The sequence below is a fragment of the Typopeltis vanoorti genome, chromosome 1 (assembly GCF_054136105.1).
Source record: "Typopeltis vanoorti isolate ZY-2024b chromosome 1, IOZ_Tvanoo_1.0, whole genome shotgun sequence".
Classification (NCBI taxonomy): domain Eukaryota; kingdom Metazoa; phylum Arthropoda; class Arachnida; order Uropygi; family Thelyphonidae; genus Typopeltis; species Typopeltis vanoorti.
The window spans coordinates 169779970-169798184 of NC_143549.1; the positions used below are offsets into that span (position 1 = coordinate 169779970).

Genomic DNA, 18215 nt, shown 5'->3' on the forward strand with positions numbered 1-18215 from the left:
CCCCTAGTTTTGCATCATCAGCAAACAACTGAATAGTCCCCTTCAAATCTTTCATTTATCAATAATGTACAAATTAAAGAGTAGTGGTCCTAGTACAGAGCCCTGGGGCACTGCACTAGTCACTCTCATTTGCCTTGATCCCACCCATCCTCTGATGTCTGTCAGCAACTTCCATATCCATGTCACCAGCCTTATATCCACTTCCATTTGCTCCAACTTATGTAATGATTTACCATGCAGTATTCTGTCAAATGCCTTTGAAAAGTCTAGCAGCATGGTGTAGCCATTCCCTTTATCCAATTTTCTGCTGTCACTTTATTATAAAATGTGAGTCAATTACTGAGGCAGGACCTGCCTTTTACAAAGCCATGCTGTCCCTTATAGAGTATCATATTCCTATCCACCCATTCCTGAATTTTACTTTTAACCAACTTTTCTAATACTTTAACCACCACTCAGATACTAATTATTCTGTAATTTGCTACTTCTTTTTTCGAGCCACCTTTATGTAATGGAACTATCTTGCCCTCTTTCCATTCCCTTGGAACCTTGCCAGAGATGAGACTTAGATTAAACAACTTTGTCACTTGCACATTCTCGTAGCACACAGCTGACATACCGTCCAGGCCCACTGCTGTATTCACATTGATCTTTTTCATTATACTGAGTACCTCCAGTTTATCTATCTCAATTTTTACATCAGTCACTTCAGTAACTGCAACGTTACCATGTGGATGATATACTCATGCAAAGGGTTTGCTTAGTACTGAACTATTTCTTCTGCTTCTGTCACTTTCCTACCATCAGCACTGAGTAAAGTTATCTTTCCTTCTTTCTCTTACTTGCTACATACAAAATAACTCTTTTGGATTTGCTTTGGTCTGCTTAGTTAACTTTCCTCTCGAAATTTTATTTAGCCTTCCTTACCATACTAGTTACCCCCCTTACTTGTGCTTTTTACTGCTCATGGGCATGCTGATCACCTTGTTTATATTCCTTCCACAATGCTTTCTTCCTTCCTTTTTTTTTTTTTTTTTTTTTTTTTTTTTTTTTTTTTCAGCTCTTTCTTTATATTGCTAGTCATCCACTTAATCCCTACTCAATTTATCCTCCTGATCTTGCTGGGTATGCACTACTGTCTTGCTCATACAATCCTTGACCACTTCCCATACACTAATGACATTCATTCTACGTAGTTTCTTATGCCATGGCACTGCTCCAAGTTGCTTCCTAAGTTTGTCATAATCATCAGCTTTGTAGTTCTTACATAAACCCTTTCTTGACTGAAATTTTTACATGTTGAGCAATCTCCCAGGACAAGACTACATGCTCCTTTCCCCTGATTGGAAGTAGAGTTGCTACTGTAGTTATAGATGATATTACAATGATGATAGATGATATTATACTGATGCTGTTATAAGATCCAACAGTTTCAAACCCCTGATCCCTTCCATCACATATTGTTTCATCTAATTATCTCTTAGTAACTGAATAAATTCCATTTCCATTTTGCACTGTGCCCTTTCTTCCTTCCGATCTATATCTCCATAGTTGAAGTCTCCCCTGATAATTGCTCTTCCTGTACTCATTGCGCTGATTTGTTTATGCATGTTGTCCACATCTTTTTCTAGACCCCCCCCCCCCAGATCTATAGCAGCAGCCAACAATATATTTTGTCCTATTGGCCTCCATCTCACCCAGATAGTCTCAAATGAACCATTTCCGTCAGATCTACAATCTTCCTTAACTTCTGTTTTTGTTGGTTGAAGTTCTTTAGCTTTCATTAATAATACTTCACCTCCTGCCCTATTTCCTCTCTCTTCTCTGAAAATACAATATCCCTTACATTCTATCACTGTAACTACATCATTCTCAGGTAACCAGGTCTCGCCGATGCCAATAATTTTGGGCCAAGTTGAACTAATCAATGCCAAAAACTCCGCTCCTTTATTTCTGATACTTTGGGCATTCGTGTACATGCATTTCAATATCCACTTGGGTCTTACATAATGTCATTACATGCCCATTTGGATTCAAAACATGGCAAACTGCACCCAGCTCCTCATTCCTACACTCATACTTATCTATCTCAAGGGTGGCTATTTCTGCGCAGTCATTCCTGCACTTACACTCATTTGTCCCAGGGGTGGCTAGACATATGCTTGATTGCGACCCTCTCCCAATATCTCTAGTTTCCCTGGTTTTGCAATTCCAAGCTCTCACTAAACAACACTTTCTCCAAACGCTACAACACCATTTAAGTCCATCAGGTATATACAGGTCCTTACATCCATCAGATTTGTTCCACACATCCATAAACTGCTCATTAACTCATTGGCAATCTGACCCTTCTCAGTTCTGTCTTATCATACCAAGGCAGCAAACTTTACTTTCTTTACTTTACACAGTCTTTACTTTCTTACTTGTCATTTTTGCTTCTTCTAACAACTCTTTCATATCTTACATCTCACTTACATCCTTTTATCTTTGCACAATACTATCTCTTTTCTCCCAGTTTCTTGTACTTTTATGCTTTTCCCATTCATTCTACCTTTCATTTTCCATCCTTCATTACCACATGCCAATTGTTTCTTCAGTCGCTCAAACTCACATTTTTCAATGAAGGAGTCTGCGTAAGCATGCATTTCTTTCCATGCTGACATCTCATCATCCACATTATTACTTTCAAACACTTCCTTCAAACTCTCATTCATATTTTGTGTACTATCATTCTCTGCTTCTGTTATATTCTCCACAATACTTCCTCAATCCTGCCTTAGATCAGTAATATCAGTCACTTCATTCTTTCACTCCTAACATGACTTGCATTTCTTACACTTGCTTACAAAACATTTCCAGCAAATATTCTTGCCATTCTTGCTTTCTTACCACAAACCATTCACTCTCTGCAACGAATACATTAAACACACTACATCACACTGAATCCCATATGTTGAAAGAATATTGAAATATTAACAACGCAGTCAAAAATAAATGAAAAATAAATTATAAAAATGAAAATCCAGAATTGACATTTAAAATTTGAAATGTTACAGAAACTTAAATTAATGAATGTACTGTACATTTTTTAAAATCAAAAACTTATGTCAAAATCTTACATTCTAAATCTAGAATTTTCAAAATTAAGTTTAGGTGTTATATTTCTGAAGCATGTAGCTCCTTTAAAATACAAATTAATACAACATAGCAGTGCTTATTTTCTTAAAGAGTACTCCTGCCTTTTGAAATACACAGGGTGCTCCTTGAGAAAATGAGCATTGCTATGTTGAATTGGTTAGAAATTTAGAATTTTTTACCTTATGGATAAAGAATTTTTCAAACACAAAATGAGATGATTCTTTAATTTACATTTCTAAGAGAACAACCATCACATGCCAATCATACATCATTGGTCTCTGTCCAGTTAGGAAGGTAATATTTACAGCAGATCAGTTCAGAATAAAGACTAATGTTCATCATTTTGTGTCCCCCTTCCTCTTAATTGAAGATGACCAGTTATTAATTTTCATGACTGCTGAAGATTTTTTTTTATTTTAATGGTATAGATTTTACATGCAGTATTTAATTTATTATGGAGATTTCAGGTGACCCCTTAATCTAAGCTAAGATAACATTGAAATTTAAGTTCAATTATTTTTGGATTTTCATTTTTATAATTTCATACTCTTATTTTTCTCATTTCTCCCATTATTATTTGCATTTGTACTTTTCATGTTGTCATTCTGTGTGCTTTATCTATGGTTCCTGCCTGTCTTTTGTGTTCCATCTGCAATGTATAGTTTCTCTTTGTTCTATTTCGCACTGTTTCTTCTATATATCTTGCAATTTCATTTGCTTATTTCTCATTATTTCATTTGTTCTCTTTAATGCTACTTCCTATGTTTCATGGGAATGGAAAGAGGGAGGAGTCAGTTTTTTCCCTAGATTTATTGTACTTTTAAATAATTCAGTAAACTATCCTTTTTGTCTTCTTCTAGGATAAATGGGCTTTCTTATCTCTGCCAGGTGTGTGTGTGTGTGTGTGTCAAAGGCCATTTAAGTATAGGTTTACCCATTTTTAATCAGACTGTTGTTCAATACAGAATAGGACTGAATGTGGACACTACTTTTAACATGAAACATCAGTCCAGATTTTTCTCCTGTGGTGTTGAAACTAGTCATTCCTTTGAATAAACACCAAGTGAATTCACAAAATAAGTTTAGACATGAATTCTTATTATTAAGAGTTCCAAGAATTTGTTATATTGCCATAGCTTGAATTGGAAAGATGGATTAACTATGCTTAAATTTTGGAGTTGGTGATCTTGTGACAGCAGTCTTGTTTCTTTTAATAATGTATATATTTCTATACATTATTAAAAGAATTCCACTAGTGTGATAGGACACCAACTGTAGCTTATGCTCGTCCAGGAACTGTCACTTAACCAGTTTTTATGACGGAATAAATTAATGAAATATTTGTTTCATTTAGCAGTAAACTAATTTTTGTCACTAAAGAAGTAGGATAGTAGCCATTTGTGATGATTGTTTTCACATACTGCCTGTCATAGTATCCATACTGAAGTGATGAATTAAATCTGTTATGTTAGTTCTCCTCTGAAGTGTGTTATTAAACATAGAAGATTGAAATGCCTGGAGGAAGTCCATGTATAGTAGCTTGCATGGAACACTCAAGTCCATACTTGAACTTGAGTGTTCCATTGGGATATGGACACTCCCTGTGGAATTTTTTATTTTTTATGTTGCTCCCAGCCATGAAAGGTTATTTGCAAACCTATAGTACATTTTGTATAGTGGGTGGGCCAAGAATTTTCCCCCCATTTTTTAACAATTTTATATATTTTATTTGTATTTTTAATTTATTTTTTACATAATCTGGAAGCCCTACTCTAAAGACCAAAAATGGAACTTCAAGCCACTTCATGCCTCCAATAGTGGCAGTGATCTCACACCAAGATAAAATTCATCTCCCACCTAAAAGTTGTGACCATGAGTCTTTTTACCTTTGCTGCATAAATTTTCCTAATGTTTCACTTCACTACCATGAAAGATAATATAAAAGGTTATTTTTTAGTGACACTGTATTTTTTTATAAAAATATAGTGTCACTATGTCTAATCTTTCAGGTACCTGTGGCATAATTATAAACAATAAATGACAGTAATATGTTAATAATTAATACAACTAAGTAGTTAATATAATTAATAAAATATTAATATTAATGTATTATTATTAATTTGCTTAAGTAAATAATTACAGTAGAGATATTTTATACTGAAAATAACAGCACACCATTTTAATATTATTTATTAATATATTAATTTCTAGCATGCAGAAACTGTTTTTAATTGGTAAACTGATTGTTATATGTACCTTGTAATTTTGTTCTTTGATTTGCTAGTTTCTATGCACTGATGATGTACTATTATTTTCAGTATGAAATATCAGTACTTTCACTTCATTAATGTTAATTACAATGGTTATCATGTAATTTGTTATTTTTAGTGTCACTGTAGTTATAAAATTCTCCCACAAAACTCATGAAAAAAATTTCAAGAAAAGTATCAGAAAAATTACAACAGTAAGCAAAAAAAGAGCTTAAGAATCCAATAAAATTAGAAACTTGCATGTAAAAAAACAAAACAAATTAAAAAACAGATTGATTTCAGTAACATCTGAACATCACCACTTACAGATATCCAAATTTGATATGTTATTCATTGTAGAATAACATATCAAATACTTAATATTTGATATGTTATTCTATATAATATAATACAGGATAATATATTATATTATTCTATAATATAATATAATATAAATAACATATTATATAAGGTGGGACTTCCAGTGCAAGTTCCACCTTCTTGCAAAAGGCATCATGAAAGATATGTGTGAAAGTTTAAGTGAGATGTAGTTACAGAGGATGTCAGTTGAGATTCCATGGCAAATAACATATCTTCTTTATACATCTACTTTATTGCCTTCATTTTCTACCTCTGTCACTCTCCTAACTCTGACTTTACACCTATTTGACTATTTATCTCTGAAAGTCAATCATATACAGTGTAATTACCCTAACAGTGAGATAATCTTCCTTGGAGATTTCAATATCCATACTTTAGGACTGGCTTCCCTTCTCCAACTTCACAGATCACTGGAAGAGAAGCTGAACCGTTTGCTGTCATTAATGATTTAGCACAATTTTCACCAATCAGAATTCCAGATAATCCTCATCATTATCTCAACATCCTGGATCTTTTCTTAACCACATGTCCTACAAATACACACGCAAAGAGAAGATGTTAGTTGTTCTCTTCACAAGTTGAATTATGGCCTTGCCATGTTTCTTTTTCTACAGATTATCCTTCTCCCATGCAACATTAGTCTCATAATCCTATGGCACCATAACAGTGCTAATTGGGTTGACCTTCAGGATTTCTATGCCTCATTTCCATGATCTGATTATTGCTGCTGTCACGCTTCTGAACCTAGCACTTGCTCTGGTCTTATAACGGAAATTATTCTTGCTGGGATGAGTGCTACTCCATTCAGGACCTTCAACCCTTATCCAAGCCTTGGTTTTCCCCAACAAATGTGCCAAAACTCTTCAAAGCCAAAATTTCAGCATGCATTCCGTGTATCATCTCTAATACTGTAGCCTCTCATTCATCTTATATTACAGCTCACAATAACTGCAAAAAAAAATCATCAACATATCTAAAGCAGACTTTGTGAGGGCCAAATGCACTAAACATGTCTTCTACAAATCACAACACTCTCATCCCTTGCCAAAGCTGAGGAACAAAACTTCTTACCTTCCATATTTCTACTTCTCTCAATGGTAATGTCCTAAAAATAAGGCAGCCTTCTTGGCATCAATGTTTTCCTCCAGCTCTTGTTTAGACAATCAAGACATATCTCTTCCTACTATTCCATGAAGTATCCACAGCCAGCCTGCCTGCCTCCTCTGATATTTCATCAAAAGGACATTAGAAAAATACTCAGTAGCCTTGATACTAACAAGTCTCTTGGCACTGATAGTGTCCCTTCACTTATATACTAAAACGCTTGTGCTCCAGAACTGACATCCATCTTGTATTGCCTCTACAAGTTGTCATACTCATATACCACTCATATACAACAGCTTGGAAGAGCTTTTATCCAGCCAGTTCCCAAAAAAAGGGAGATAAAAATTCAACCATCGAACTGTTGTCCTTACTTTATTACTCTTGAAATAATTGTAAAGGTCATCAACAGCCACCTGCTTCACTACTTGGACATTCACCAATTAGTGATCACCAGTATAGATTCTGCCATTTTTGCTCCACTGCAGATCTTCTAGCTAACCTTATTCACCTATGGACACAAGCCATGGGAAAGTTTGGGAACACACGAGTGGTCTCTCTTAATATTTCCAAAGCATTTGAGTGTGGTGTCATGGCCTTCTTACCAGACTAGTATCTTCCTTTTCTTTTTGAATGGATCTCCATTTTCCTCTTCAGTTGTTCATTGCAGGTCATAATGAAAGTTTCCCTCATCAAATTTTTCAATCACTACTGGAGTATCCAAGTACACTATGCTTTCACTAATACTCTTCCTCCTATACATCAATGATTTTCTCTCTCTGGGACATCCACTCCTGTTCATAGCTTTGCTGATAATAGTCTCCAATTTACAAAATCTTGTAGTGCTCAGGTGGTTCAGGCTTTAAGATTTGCTATTTGATTGAAATGCCTGGAGGAAGTCCATGTATAGTAGCTTGCATGGAACACTCAAGTATGTGAAGTGATTCTCAGACCCCAATGGAACTTGAGTGTTCCATTGGGGTCTGAGCACTCCCTGTGGAGGTTTTTTAAATTAAGCATTTTTATTTAAACATGTTTTATTGTTGTTAAACACCATTTTCGTTTTATTCTGAGTAAAACATTCTTGCATTTTGGATGTTAACATAACCCTTGTTTGTCCAATGTGTCTCTGACATACCTACTATACTGCATTTAAATTTTGTTAATTAAACTAACGGTTTAAGTTTTTCAGTTCTAAATAATGTGTTATCATTGATATATTTGTGATGTTCTTCGCTGGCCACTTCACATACTTCTCATCTCCCTGATGTGGTGTTTGGGGAGATGTGTCAACTGCCCTGAATTGGATAATATTTAACACTTCCTGTGACTGATTTCTTCTGTTCAAAGTAGTTATAGGCAAAATATTGCAGCTGGCTTTCTACTCCTGCTGTAGGGTCCATTGAGGATAAAGCCAGAACCTTGGCAGCGAAGGCAGACTCCCACTGCAAGAAATAGAAAGATGAAAGAAAAAGATCACGCTTTCCTCTTGAGTACTCTTAATAGCATTGGGGGAAGGAGTAAGAAAGGAGAAGAGAGATGAGAATGAAAGAAGAGTGGAGACAGAGTCTATAGGCAACATATCAGAAGTGTATTGCATAACGTAAGACCAAGTCCAGCACTGGGTATGGATTTGCCATTCCTGTTCTCTCTCTATGGTGAGCCCTAAGGTACTGCTGTTATTACAACAGTAGAATATTAGAAATAGTTTATTAAGTAAATTTCTAAGTAAATACATTAAAAAAAAAATACTCAAGCTTAGTATGAGCCTTTATAAACATCTTAGTATGAAACTCAATATATGTAGTTTTTCATATTAAACAAAATCACAGGCTGATTTTGGTATTCTTACCAGATTTTTGACAGCATCCTAATGCTGAATAACATATTAGCAATAAATTAGATGCTCTTTACATGTTTTTTTTTTTTTAGCGAGGGGTCGTATGGGAAGAAGTTTTGATTATGCTCCCTGATCACGTGAACTTGATTCTTCTGAGTGCCACAGTACCAAATACGTTGGAATTTGCTGACTGGCTTGGGTATGCTTATTCTTATGTTTGGTTTAGTTTGGTTCTTTGAGGTTATTTTATTAATTTAATTTTGGGCGTAACTTGGGGAGAGAAAAAAAAATTTAGACATGGTTTTAGCTAGTGGTGCGTGTATCTGGTTAATATGGTTTTAAAATATACTGCCAAATAGCCAAATAAATGTATAAGCTTGCATAGAGGTACCTGAAATAACTAGAAACAGCTATTTGAGTGATTTTTGAACAAATGCTGTCTCAAGAGCTGTGATTAAAAACAAAAAACTTCTTCATTCCCTTCTTATTCAGTTCCATAAACCTCTTTTACATAAGGTCTGCCTAAAGTAAAATAGCAAAACCTGTTTTTCTAACATACTATACTATACTGTACTGCACTAATGTATGTTATGGTATTCATGCACCACTGATTTTGGAGGGAAAATAATTTGATTTATGAAACTATATCATATTATCAAATTCCTGATATGCCCTCTCACAGCAGTGTACAGCATACTATGATAGTAATACATGGAAAGTTAAAGTTAATGCTATCACTACCTTCCTATTTATAATTTTCATTCAAATTAATGCTCAAATATCATCAAATCTTATATTTTGGTTTTCTAGGGCATTTTTAACTTCATCAGTCAAACTTAAAACTTGATCTTCCTTTGAGTGTTTATTATTTTTTTTTAATCATTTTTGCATCAGACATGATCTTTTTACTCTTTGCCATCTGTTTGCTCCCCTAATTTTTCTCAGAACTCTCATACCTGTGGTCTCCAGTCTTTAATCAAGTGCTTTATTTCCAACCCATCTCTCAGATTTGTAAGTTAAAATTGGTTTTAATACTATCTTGTGTGCAGTTAATTTAGTGTTTTGACTAGTTTTTCTCTTATTCCATATAAATTTATCCATTTAATCCCCAAACATAGCAGCTTTTCTAATTCTGTAAATTATAAATTAAAGATACCAAGAAATTATATTCTTGGTTTCAATCCTTTATCCAAACTTTTCTAATTCTTGTCTATTTCCACATTTAGTTTGCCATCTTTGCAAAAAATTATGCCTAAAATACACTGAAATGTTTTACTTGTTACTTGTTTTATAGGTTCTCTATTCAGTGTATTGCAGTTGATGTTTTCACTGTTCCTGCCTATTTTCTTTTTTTTTTTTTTTTTTTTTTTTTTTTTTTTTTTTTTGTTACAGCAATTATTCAATTTATTAAGAAATTCTGCAGGCTTGTCTGGATTTATTTAAGAATGTCCTCAATTTTTACCGGGAGTTTTTTGTGATGTTTTCTTCATAATGTGATCGATATAGATGCATAACAGTTGATGTAGGGGTGCAACTAGTAGTGATCAAAATCTTGTCACACTAGATTTTCATCAAACTATCTTCTGTATCTCTTTCAATACTAACTGCTGAATTACACCTCAAATATGAACTATATATTGCTCAGTATAATGTCCCATTTGCACTGCACAATTGTAGAGTTTGAACAGCTTTTTTCTTGTCACCCTGTCATATACCTTTTCAGATCTACAAAACTTAATAGATTACTGTTTTTTTTGTGATTTGTCAACTTTTAAGTGAAAATCTGATCCTAATAACTGCTATTTGGTCTGAATTCAGCTTGTTTTCTTCTCCCAGTTTCATTTTCACAATTTTTTTTGAACATTTTGTTAAGTATTTGCATAAATTTTACCTGGATCACTTTACATTCAGTTTTATTCCTATTTTTATATGGGTAATATATTATTCCTATGGGTAATATGAGAGCTCTACTCCAGTCATCCAGAATTTGAATATCTGACCAGGTCTTCTGAATTTTGCACCGCAAGCCTCTGTAAAACTTTTATACCTCCATGCTTGGGCATTTTCTGGTTGAACATCATCTACTCCAGTTGCCTTTCAACATTTCATTATGTTGGAGGTTTAATGGATTTTTTACAACACTCAAAATGAATTAAAATAGAATTTAATATTAAAATAGAATGTAGGGAGCCAATGGCGGCGTTCGTCACTGCGAGGGCGGTACGAGTAGAGGCAATTTGCTCTCGTAGTAATGCCAGGCTGGCACGTTTATATATACGGAGTGCTTTTTTGGAATGGAAATTGATCTTCATTTTAACGCAGTTCGGTATCACTCTTGTATCCCGACCGATCTTGTATCCCGACCCGGTGCTCGGGGGATCGGTTGCTTACCGTCGGAGGTAGCCAACAACATCAGACTCGACGTAGCCAACATCCTCGCTCACTCTTTGCCCCCAAAAAGTAACTTATCTTATGCCCAACGCATGGCTCTCCTGAAACTACGCATAGAAAAAAGTATCGTCATCACTAGAGCGGATAAGGGTAATGCCACAGTCGTTCTTAATACCAGCGAATACAATCATAAAATGATTTCGCATCCTATATAAAAAACTTGACCCACTTTAAAGCCCTCACAGAAAATTTAACCTTGAATAATACAGACATATTAGTAAGCTTTGATATCTCCTCATTGTTTACCAATATTCCCTTAACTGACACTTTATCTCTCTTAGAAAACGTTTTTCCCTCTGACATCTTAGATCTCTTTTCCTTTGCCATCAACTCTGGGTATTTCTCTTGGAAGAACAAAATCTACAAGCAGATAGAGGGAACCGCCAGGGTTCCCCCCCTCTCACCCCCTCACCCACTCAAACCATCTATCTGGCTAAGATATGTAGATGATGTGTTCTCTGTTTGGCCTCATGGCCCAGACACGTTAGACTCCTTCCTCAGTCATCTCAATAGCCTACATCCAAGAATCCAGTTTACTGTGGAAAAGGAAAAGAACAATTGTTTACCCTTCCTAGACACCTTAGTCACATGCCTGCCTAATGATACACTTGCCTTCACTGTATACAGAAAACCCCCACACACAGGCAGATACTCTTCACAAACTCTCCCACCACCACCCCTCGCAACAATATGGCATCATTAAAACTCTTACCAAGAGAGCCCACAATCTTTGTTCCGGTGGAACTGCCCTCACTACTGAGCTTAATCACATACACAGAACTTTCCTCTCCAATGGCTACAGCGAACACAGTATCAAAAAAATAATCAATTCCTCCCCCATTCCCCGTCCCTCTTGTCAACAAGAATTTAAAAATGCTATCACCATACCCTACAATCGTGGCACTTCGGAAAAAATAGCCAAGATACTAAAAAAGTATAACCTATACACAGCACATAAGCCCTACTGCAACCTTGCTACCCTTATCCGGTCTACGAAAGATCAGCTCCCTCCTCTCTCTCTCTCTCTGCCTGGAGTTTACAAAGTACCATGTTCCTGTAAGCTTGCGTACTTTGAACGGACAGACAGATCAGCATCCATCTGCCTGGAGGAACACAAGTCGTACATCGTTAAACACAACTATGGCCATTCAGGCTTGGCTGACCATGTATTGGACACCACTCACAGAGTATCATGGAAGAAAACCACCATGCTCCACCACAGCAAATTCAAGAAAGAGAGACTTTTCTTAGAAACAGCAGCAGCTCTCAAAAACCAACCAAATCTAAATAAATATGGTTGCATTAAGCTTCCGAAGATTTGGGAAACACTCATCGCCAGAGGTCCCACCTTACATTCCAGGTCACCTATGACCGCCCTTAGAGGGCGCTCCACCTAGATAGGACTTTAGTGTCACCCACGTGGTTGGACTTAGCATTGTAAGTTTTTGTGTGTATGTTACATTAATTGTTTTTATAATCCCCGTAGATGTCCTAGTGACTAGGACGAAATACAGGAAGTATTAAATTCTATTTTAATTATTTTTGAGTGTTGTAAAAAATCCATTAAACCTCCAACATAATGTCCTCACAGCACTTAAGCCTCTACACAAGAATTTCAACATTTCAGTTTTTTTAGTGTCAGTATTTATCCCTGATTGTATTCCTTTTGAATAATTTTTATCACCATTCTGTTAGTTCTTGTTTTATTTAGCAATATTTCAAAATAATTACCTTGATCTAGAGTATATTTATTTTTCATGTCACCTTTACTATTTCTGATTTCTTTTACAGTGTGCTTTCCTCCTTTTTTTTAAACTTTTTTTTCTTCAGTAGTCTTCAATATTTTGCCTCATTCCTGATATTTATTTTCTATATTCTTGCCAAAGTTTTCCCATGACTTGTTTATATGGGTAATATATTATTATTATTATACAGGCATGTTCATAGAGTCCAAAGAATCATCACGGGATACCCATGTTAGCTGCTTTTCATAATACCTATCTTTCTCTTTAAACTTGTTTCTCCTTGCTGTCAAAGAACTCATGATGATCTCTGGCATTTCCTTACATTCATTGAGCTCTCCAAGAAAAAATTATAGTCTTCACACTATGTTGGTCATTCAGCTCTGGATCCTTGCTGCTATTATCTCATTTCCAAGAAACCCAGGCATTGGAACCTGTGCTCAGAGTAAAGAGATGTGATTATATCAAAGCCTTATACTCCCTTAAAGAGGGAGTATAACTTTCTTGTCTTTATTTTTCAATGTGTTCTTTGATATCCAAGTGATGCTTTGAGCTATTTTGCTCACTTGTTTTTGTTATACTCTCTGAATTTCAACTTCCTGTCTAGCATCGCCCCTGTATCCCAGGACTAAACTATAAGTCCAGTACCATCAACATAATATACAACTTGTAATCTTTATCCTAAAGTGCATCACTATACACTTTGCCACATTAAACTGATAACCATTATCCTTTGCTCACACACTGCCAATCTCTTTAAATCATCCTGCGAGATTTCTACATTACCTTTAGAGCGGGCAATGGTTAATAGTTTTTTATATCATCATCAAATAACTGGATATTCCTCCTCAGATCATTCTCTCTGTTATTAATATAAAAAATGAACACCATTGGCCCTAGTTTGATCTCTGTGGCATTTCAATAATCACCTTCATTCTCTTGGGTTCTACTCCACCATATACCACATTTTGATATCTCTTTGTCTGCCAGCCACCATCCTATTCATATCAACAGCTGTATATCCATTTCCATGCAGTGATAGTCTCTGTCACATTGTATTTCTATCTGGTTGATACACCCTCTCTTGCAAAGGGAAGAGAGGGTGTATCAACCTTAACACTTGATAACTCAGTTGTTTCTTTTGTACTTGTCACCTCCATAATCATTCTTCCCTTACTTACTACATAGCAAGAGAACTTTTTCTGATTTCCTTTAGCTTACTGCTAATTTCCTCTCACAATCTGATTTTGTCCTCCTTACCATGTTAGTTTCCTTTTTTTGCCTATGCTTTATATTACTATTTAGCATGCTGATCACCTTTTACTTTCTTATTCCATCCATATTTCTTTTTTGAAGCTCCTGTTTAATGATACTGCTCATTTATTTAACTCCCACATGGTTTATCCTCCTGGGTGTCTAGAATACCCCCCCCACCTGATCTCACACGCTACTGACATCCTCCATTTTTTTTCCTTCTAAATTTTTTAGTAACAATCACCAGTTCTGTAGTTCCACATATAATCCCCTTCTTCATTTGAAAATTCCATGTTTAACAACCTCTAAGACACAATTACTCTCTCCCTGATTGAAAGCACAGTACTGAAAAATAATTTCTGTACTGTGCTTTTATTTTCTATGCTTTTTTTTTTAACCTGAGATCATGCTAGTAGCATTAATGTCTGATTAATAATAGATAATAGATAGTAGTGTTACTTTAACATACCGAGTGGATCATAAGGTGGCTTGTCTCTTTGTATATACATATATGCATACTCCAGATGGGGATTTAATATGTCGCAATGTAAGTAATTGTCTTAGTTTATATCAAAGTTTATATGTTTTAGTTTATATATAAACACATTATCAGAATATGTTGTCAATGCAGGGATTGTTAAGGATTTTAAGATTTAGTATGATAAATATGATATCAGTTGAATGCACCACCCACACTGGGTCTGCTAACTCTATAAAGGGTATAATAATAATAATAAAAGATAACATGCTACTTGTCTTCTTAATTTATCATAAAAAACCCCATAATAATCAGGTTACACTCATTCTAATATGCCACATCTACATCTTTCTGTGCAATTCTTGGTTTCTATCAGAAACTAATGATATAGTTTTTCCTGTTGGACTGTCTCGCACCAGCTAGACTCAAATGAACAGTTATTTATTATTATTATTATTGTTATTATTATTACATAACACCTCCAGGGAGTCCAAAGACTCATCAAGGGAAGGCACCTACTCTACAACTCTTCATATCTGCCAACCGCAACTGCCTTCATCATCTACACCAATGCCATCAACTACTGACCACCACCACCGCTAGTATTTTCACAGACAATCACAAACATCCATGCCCACGGCTGGATTCGAGCCCGCAGCCTTTTGGCTGGAGAGCAGATACGCTAACCACTCGGCCAACCAGGCCGGCCACCATATTTTTCCTTAATTTCTACTTTTTTGTTGGTTGCAGTTTTTTCTTCAGTTTATTATCAGTAATGTGTTTTCATTATGTTCTCATCAAGCATACATTTTATCATAGAATCATTACAATCCTCTCTTACTTTTCCCTTTCTTGCTCTTTCATACTCTTCATACTCTTCTCTCTCACTTTTCCTTTTATTCTCTTTTCTTCTATACCACATGACAGATGCTTCTTAAGTTGCTTGAGCTCACCTTTTGTGAGCTCAAGATTACTTTCCACCACTTTTTTTTTTTTTCACATTCATATTTAATACATTCATTCAATTCAGTTCAATACAAAGTACATTCATATTACTTCAGAGAATACTTCCCATGCCTACTTTTGTGCCATTGCTTTCATAATGCAAACCATTCATCATCAGTAAGAAGTAAATTGTACACACACACACACACACACACACACACACACACACACACACACACACATATGTAAACATTTTTATAATATTATTATCTACCATTACAATTACTACTGTAAGGAAATTTTCTAAACAGATCTTAGTCATAATTAAGAGGGAGATGTTAAATCCCGCTTTATTTTATAGCCGGGTACGAATTAACAAATTAATTAACAAATTCGCCGGTAAAATAGCCTTTTGGCTTATTATCTTTGTAGATCTTAGTCATTTTTGAAAGTATATGTACACTTGTCCAATTCATTATGATGACCACACACACATGAAAGATCACAGCAACCATAACAAAACAGTGCCATGTGTGGGTAAATATTTATGGAGAAATAGGTAATCTATTGATATGTTTCTTAAAGAGTTGGAGGTTGTACTCAGTGGGAAAAACAGTAATGGGGAGATTATTTCAAAGAATAGAGGGGGTCAAAATGATGAAAGATGATGAAGTTTGTTTGGTATGTTTAGAGTTGACTAGTGGTAGCTCTAGTTCTTACATAAAAGAAAGTGGAGGAATGGTAGTGGTCAGTTTAGATGAACAATGCCCATGAAAGTACCCGTAGAAAATGCACAGTTCAGAAACAGAGCACCTATGAGAAAGTGACTGAATGAGTCTGTAAGGGAAGATCCACCTATTAAACAGATTGCTCTCTTCTATATATATCATCAAGAATTCTTAGGGAGGTTTTGGATGCATCAGCCCAAATATGGGACAGTATTGCAAAGTTAGTTAGACTTATAAAGTGTTAGGAGTTGAGAAGAGAAGTAATGTTTTGAACAGAAAGAATACAGGTTTTTTTAGAGGTCAAGAAGTTATGTATGTATGTAATTATGTTTGTACCAGGATAAACTGGATGCGACAGTCAACTCAAGAAGTGGAAGCTGATCTTGAAAGGCAGTTGGAACATTATTCCCACTTACTTTGAATAATGTTCCAACTGCCTTTCAAGATAATGATCTACTAAATAAAGTAGGGTTTTTCTTTTGTGTAATAAGGCAGGGTTGAGTTTTTATGGCATTGAAATTTTCTAGTTGTTTTCAATCCCCATTTGAGAATGTTGAGGAGATTGATATTTAAGTAATTTGTTCTAGAAGATCTTGATGCTTCTATCATTTAAGTACTACATGACTTCTCAAATGAGGAAGAGGAATGAAGAGTACTGTCATCGTCATCAAATTCCTGCCATGTACCCACAAGGGGTGTACAGGATATCATAGTACTACATGAAAAAATTATATCATTACTAACTTCCTATCTACAATTTTCCCCCAAATCAGTCTGTTACTTGTCAAGACTCCAACATTATCAGATCTTATATTTCTATCGTCTAAGGCACTTTGTACTGTATCAATCCACCTATATCTTGGTCTTCCTCTGGGTCGTTTTGCTGCCAACCTGGCAGAGAACACTTGTTTTGCTAATCTTTCCTCGCCCATTCTGTTTAGGTGACCATACCACCTGAGATTAGCTCTGCTAACGCATTCCTGGATGCCGACAATGTCAAGTTCTTTCCTGATATCCTTGTTTTTAATATGATATTGCCATTGATGCCATCTGTTCACACCTATATTCTTTCTCAGGACTCTCATATCTGCGGCCTCTAGTCTTTGGTCAAGTGTTTTACTTCTGACCCAGCTCTCAGATCCATAAGTTAAAACTGGTTTGAACACTGTCTTGTATACACTAATTTAGTGTTCCGACTAATTTCTCTCTTATTCCATATGAATTTATTCAATTGACTTCCCACCATACCAGATTTACTGATTCTGTTGTCTGTTTCTATATTTAATTTACCATCTTCAGTAAAAATCGTGCCTAAGTAGCTGAAGTGTCTTACTTGTTCCACAGGTTCTCCATTTACAACACAGTTGACATTTTCAATGATTCTGCCTATTTTCATTGTCTTTGTCTTTTTATTGCTGACCTTCATACCATATCTATTACAACAGGTATTCAATTTAGTCAGAGAATCTTGCAGACTTGTGGCAGATTTATTTAGAAGCATATCATCCGCATAAAGCAAAGAGCTGACATTAACGTTTCCAATTTTGATATCATGTTTAATACCACTTTCCTTCATAATGTGATCCATATAGATAATGAATAACAGAGGGGATAATGTACATCCTTGTCTCACACCAGAGTTAACATTAAACCATCTTCCTGTACTTCCTTCAATTCTAACTGCTGACTTACAACTCAAATAAAGACTAAGTATTGCTTGATATAATGCCCCATTGACACCATATAACTGTAGTAGCGTATTGAATAGCTTCTCTCTTGGCACCTTATCATATGTCTTTTCCAAATCGACAAAACTGAAATACAGATCTATGTTATATTCCCATGCTTTCTCGACTATTTGTCGTAAAGTGAAGATCTGATCCTGACAGCCTCTGTTTGGCCTGACTC

General features: G+C 35.4%; 1 protein-coding gene across 1 annotated transcript in view; it reads left to right on the forward strand.

Moving 5' to 3' along the window:
• tst (superkiller complex helicase subunit twister) overlaps positions 1-18215 on the forward strand; it is a 362155-nt gene that overhangs the window by 179586 nt on the left and 164354 nt on the right. Inside the window, exon 13 of the mRNA XM_090399997.1 lies at positions 8802-8908. Within this exon, the coding sequence (XP_090256123.1) occupies positions 8802-8908 (107 nt within the window). The remainder of the gene's footprint in view (positions 1-8801; positions 8909-18215) is intronic.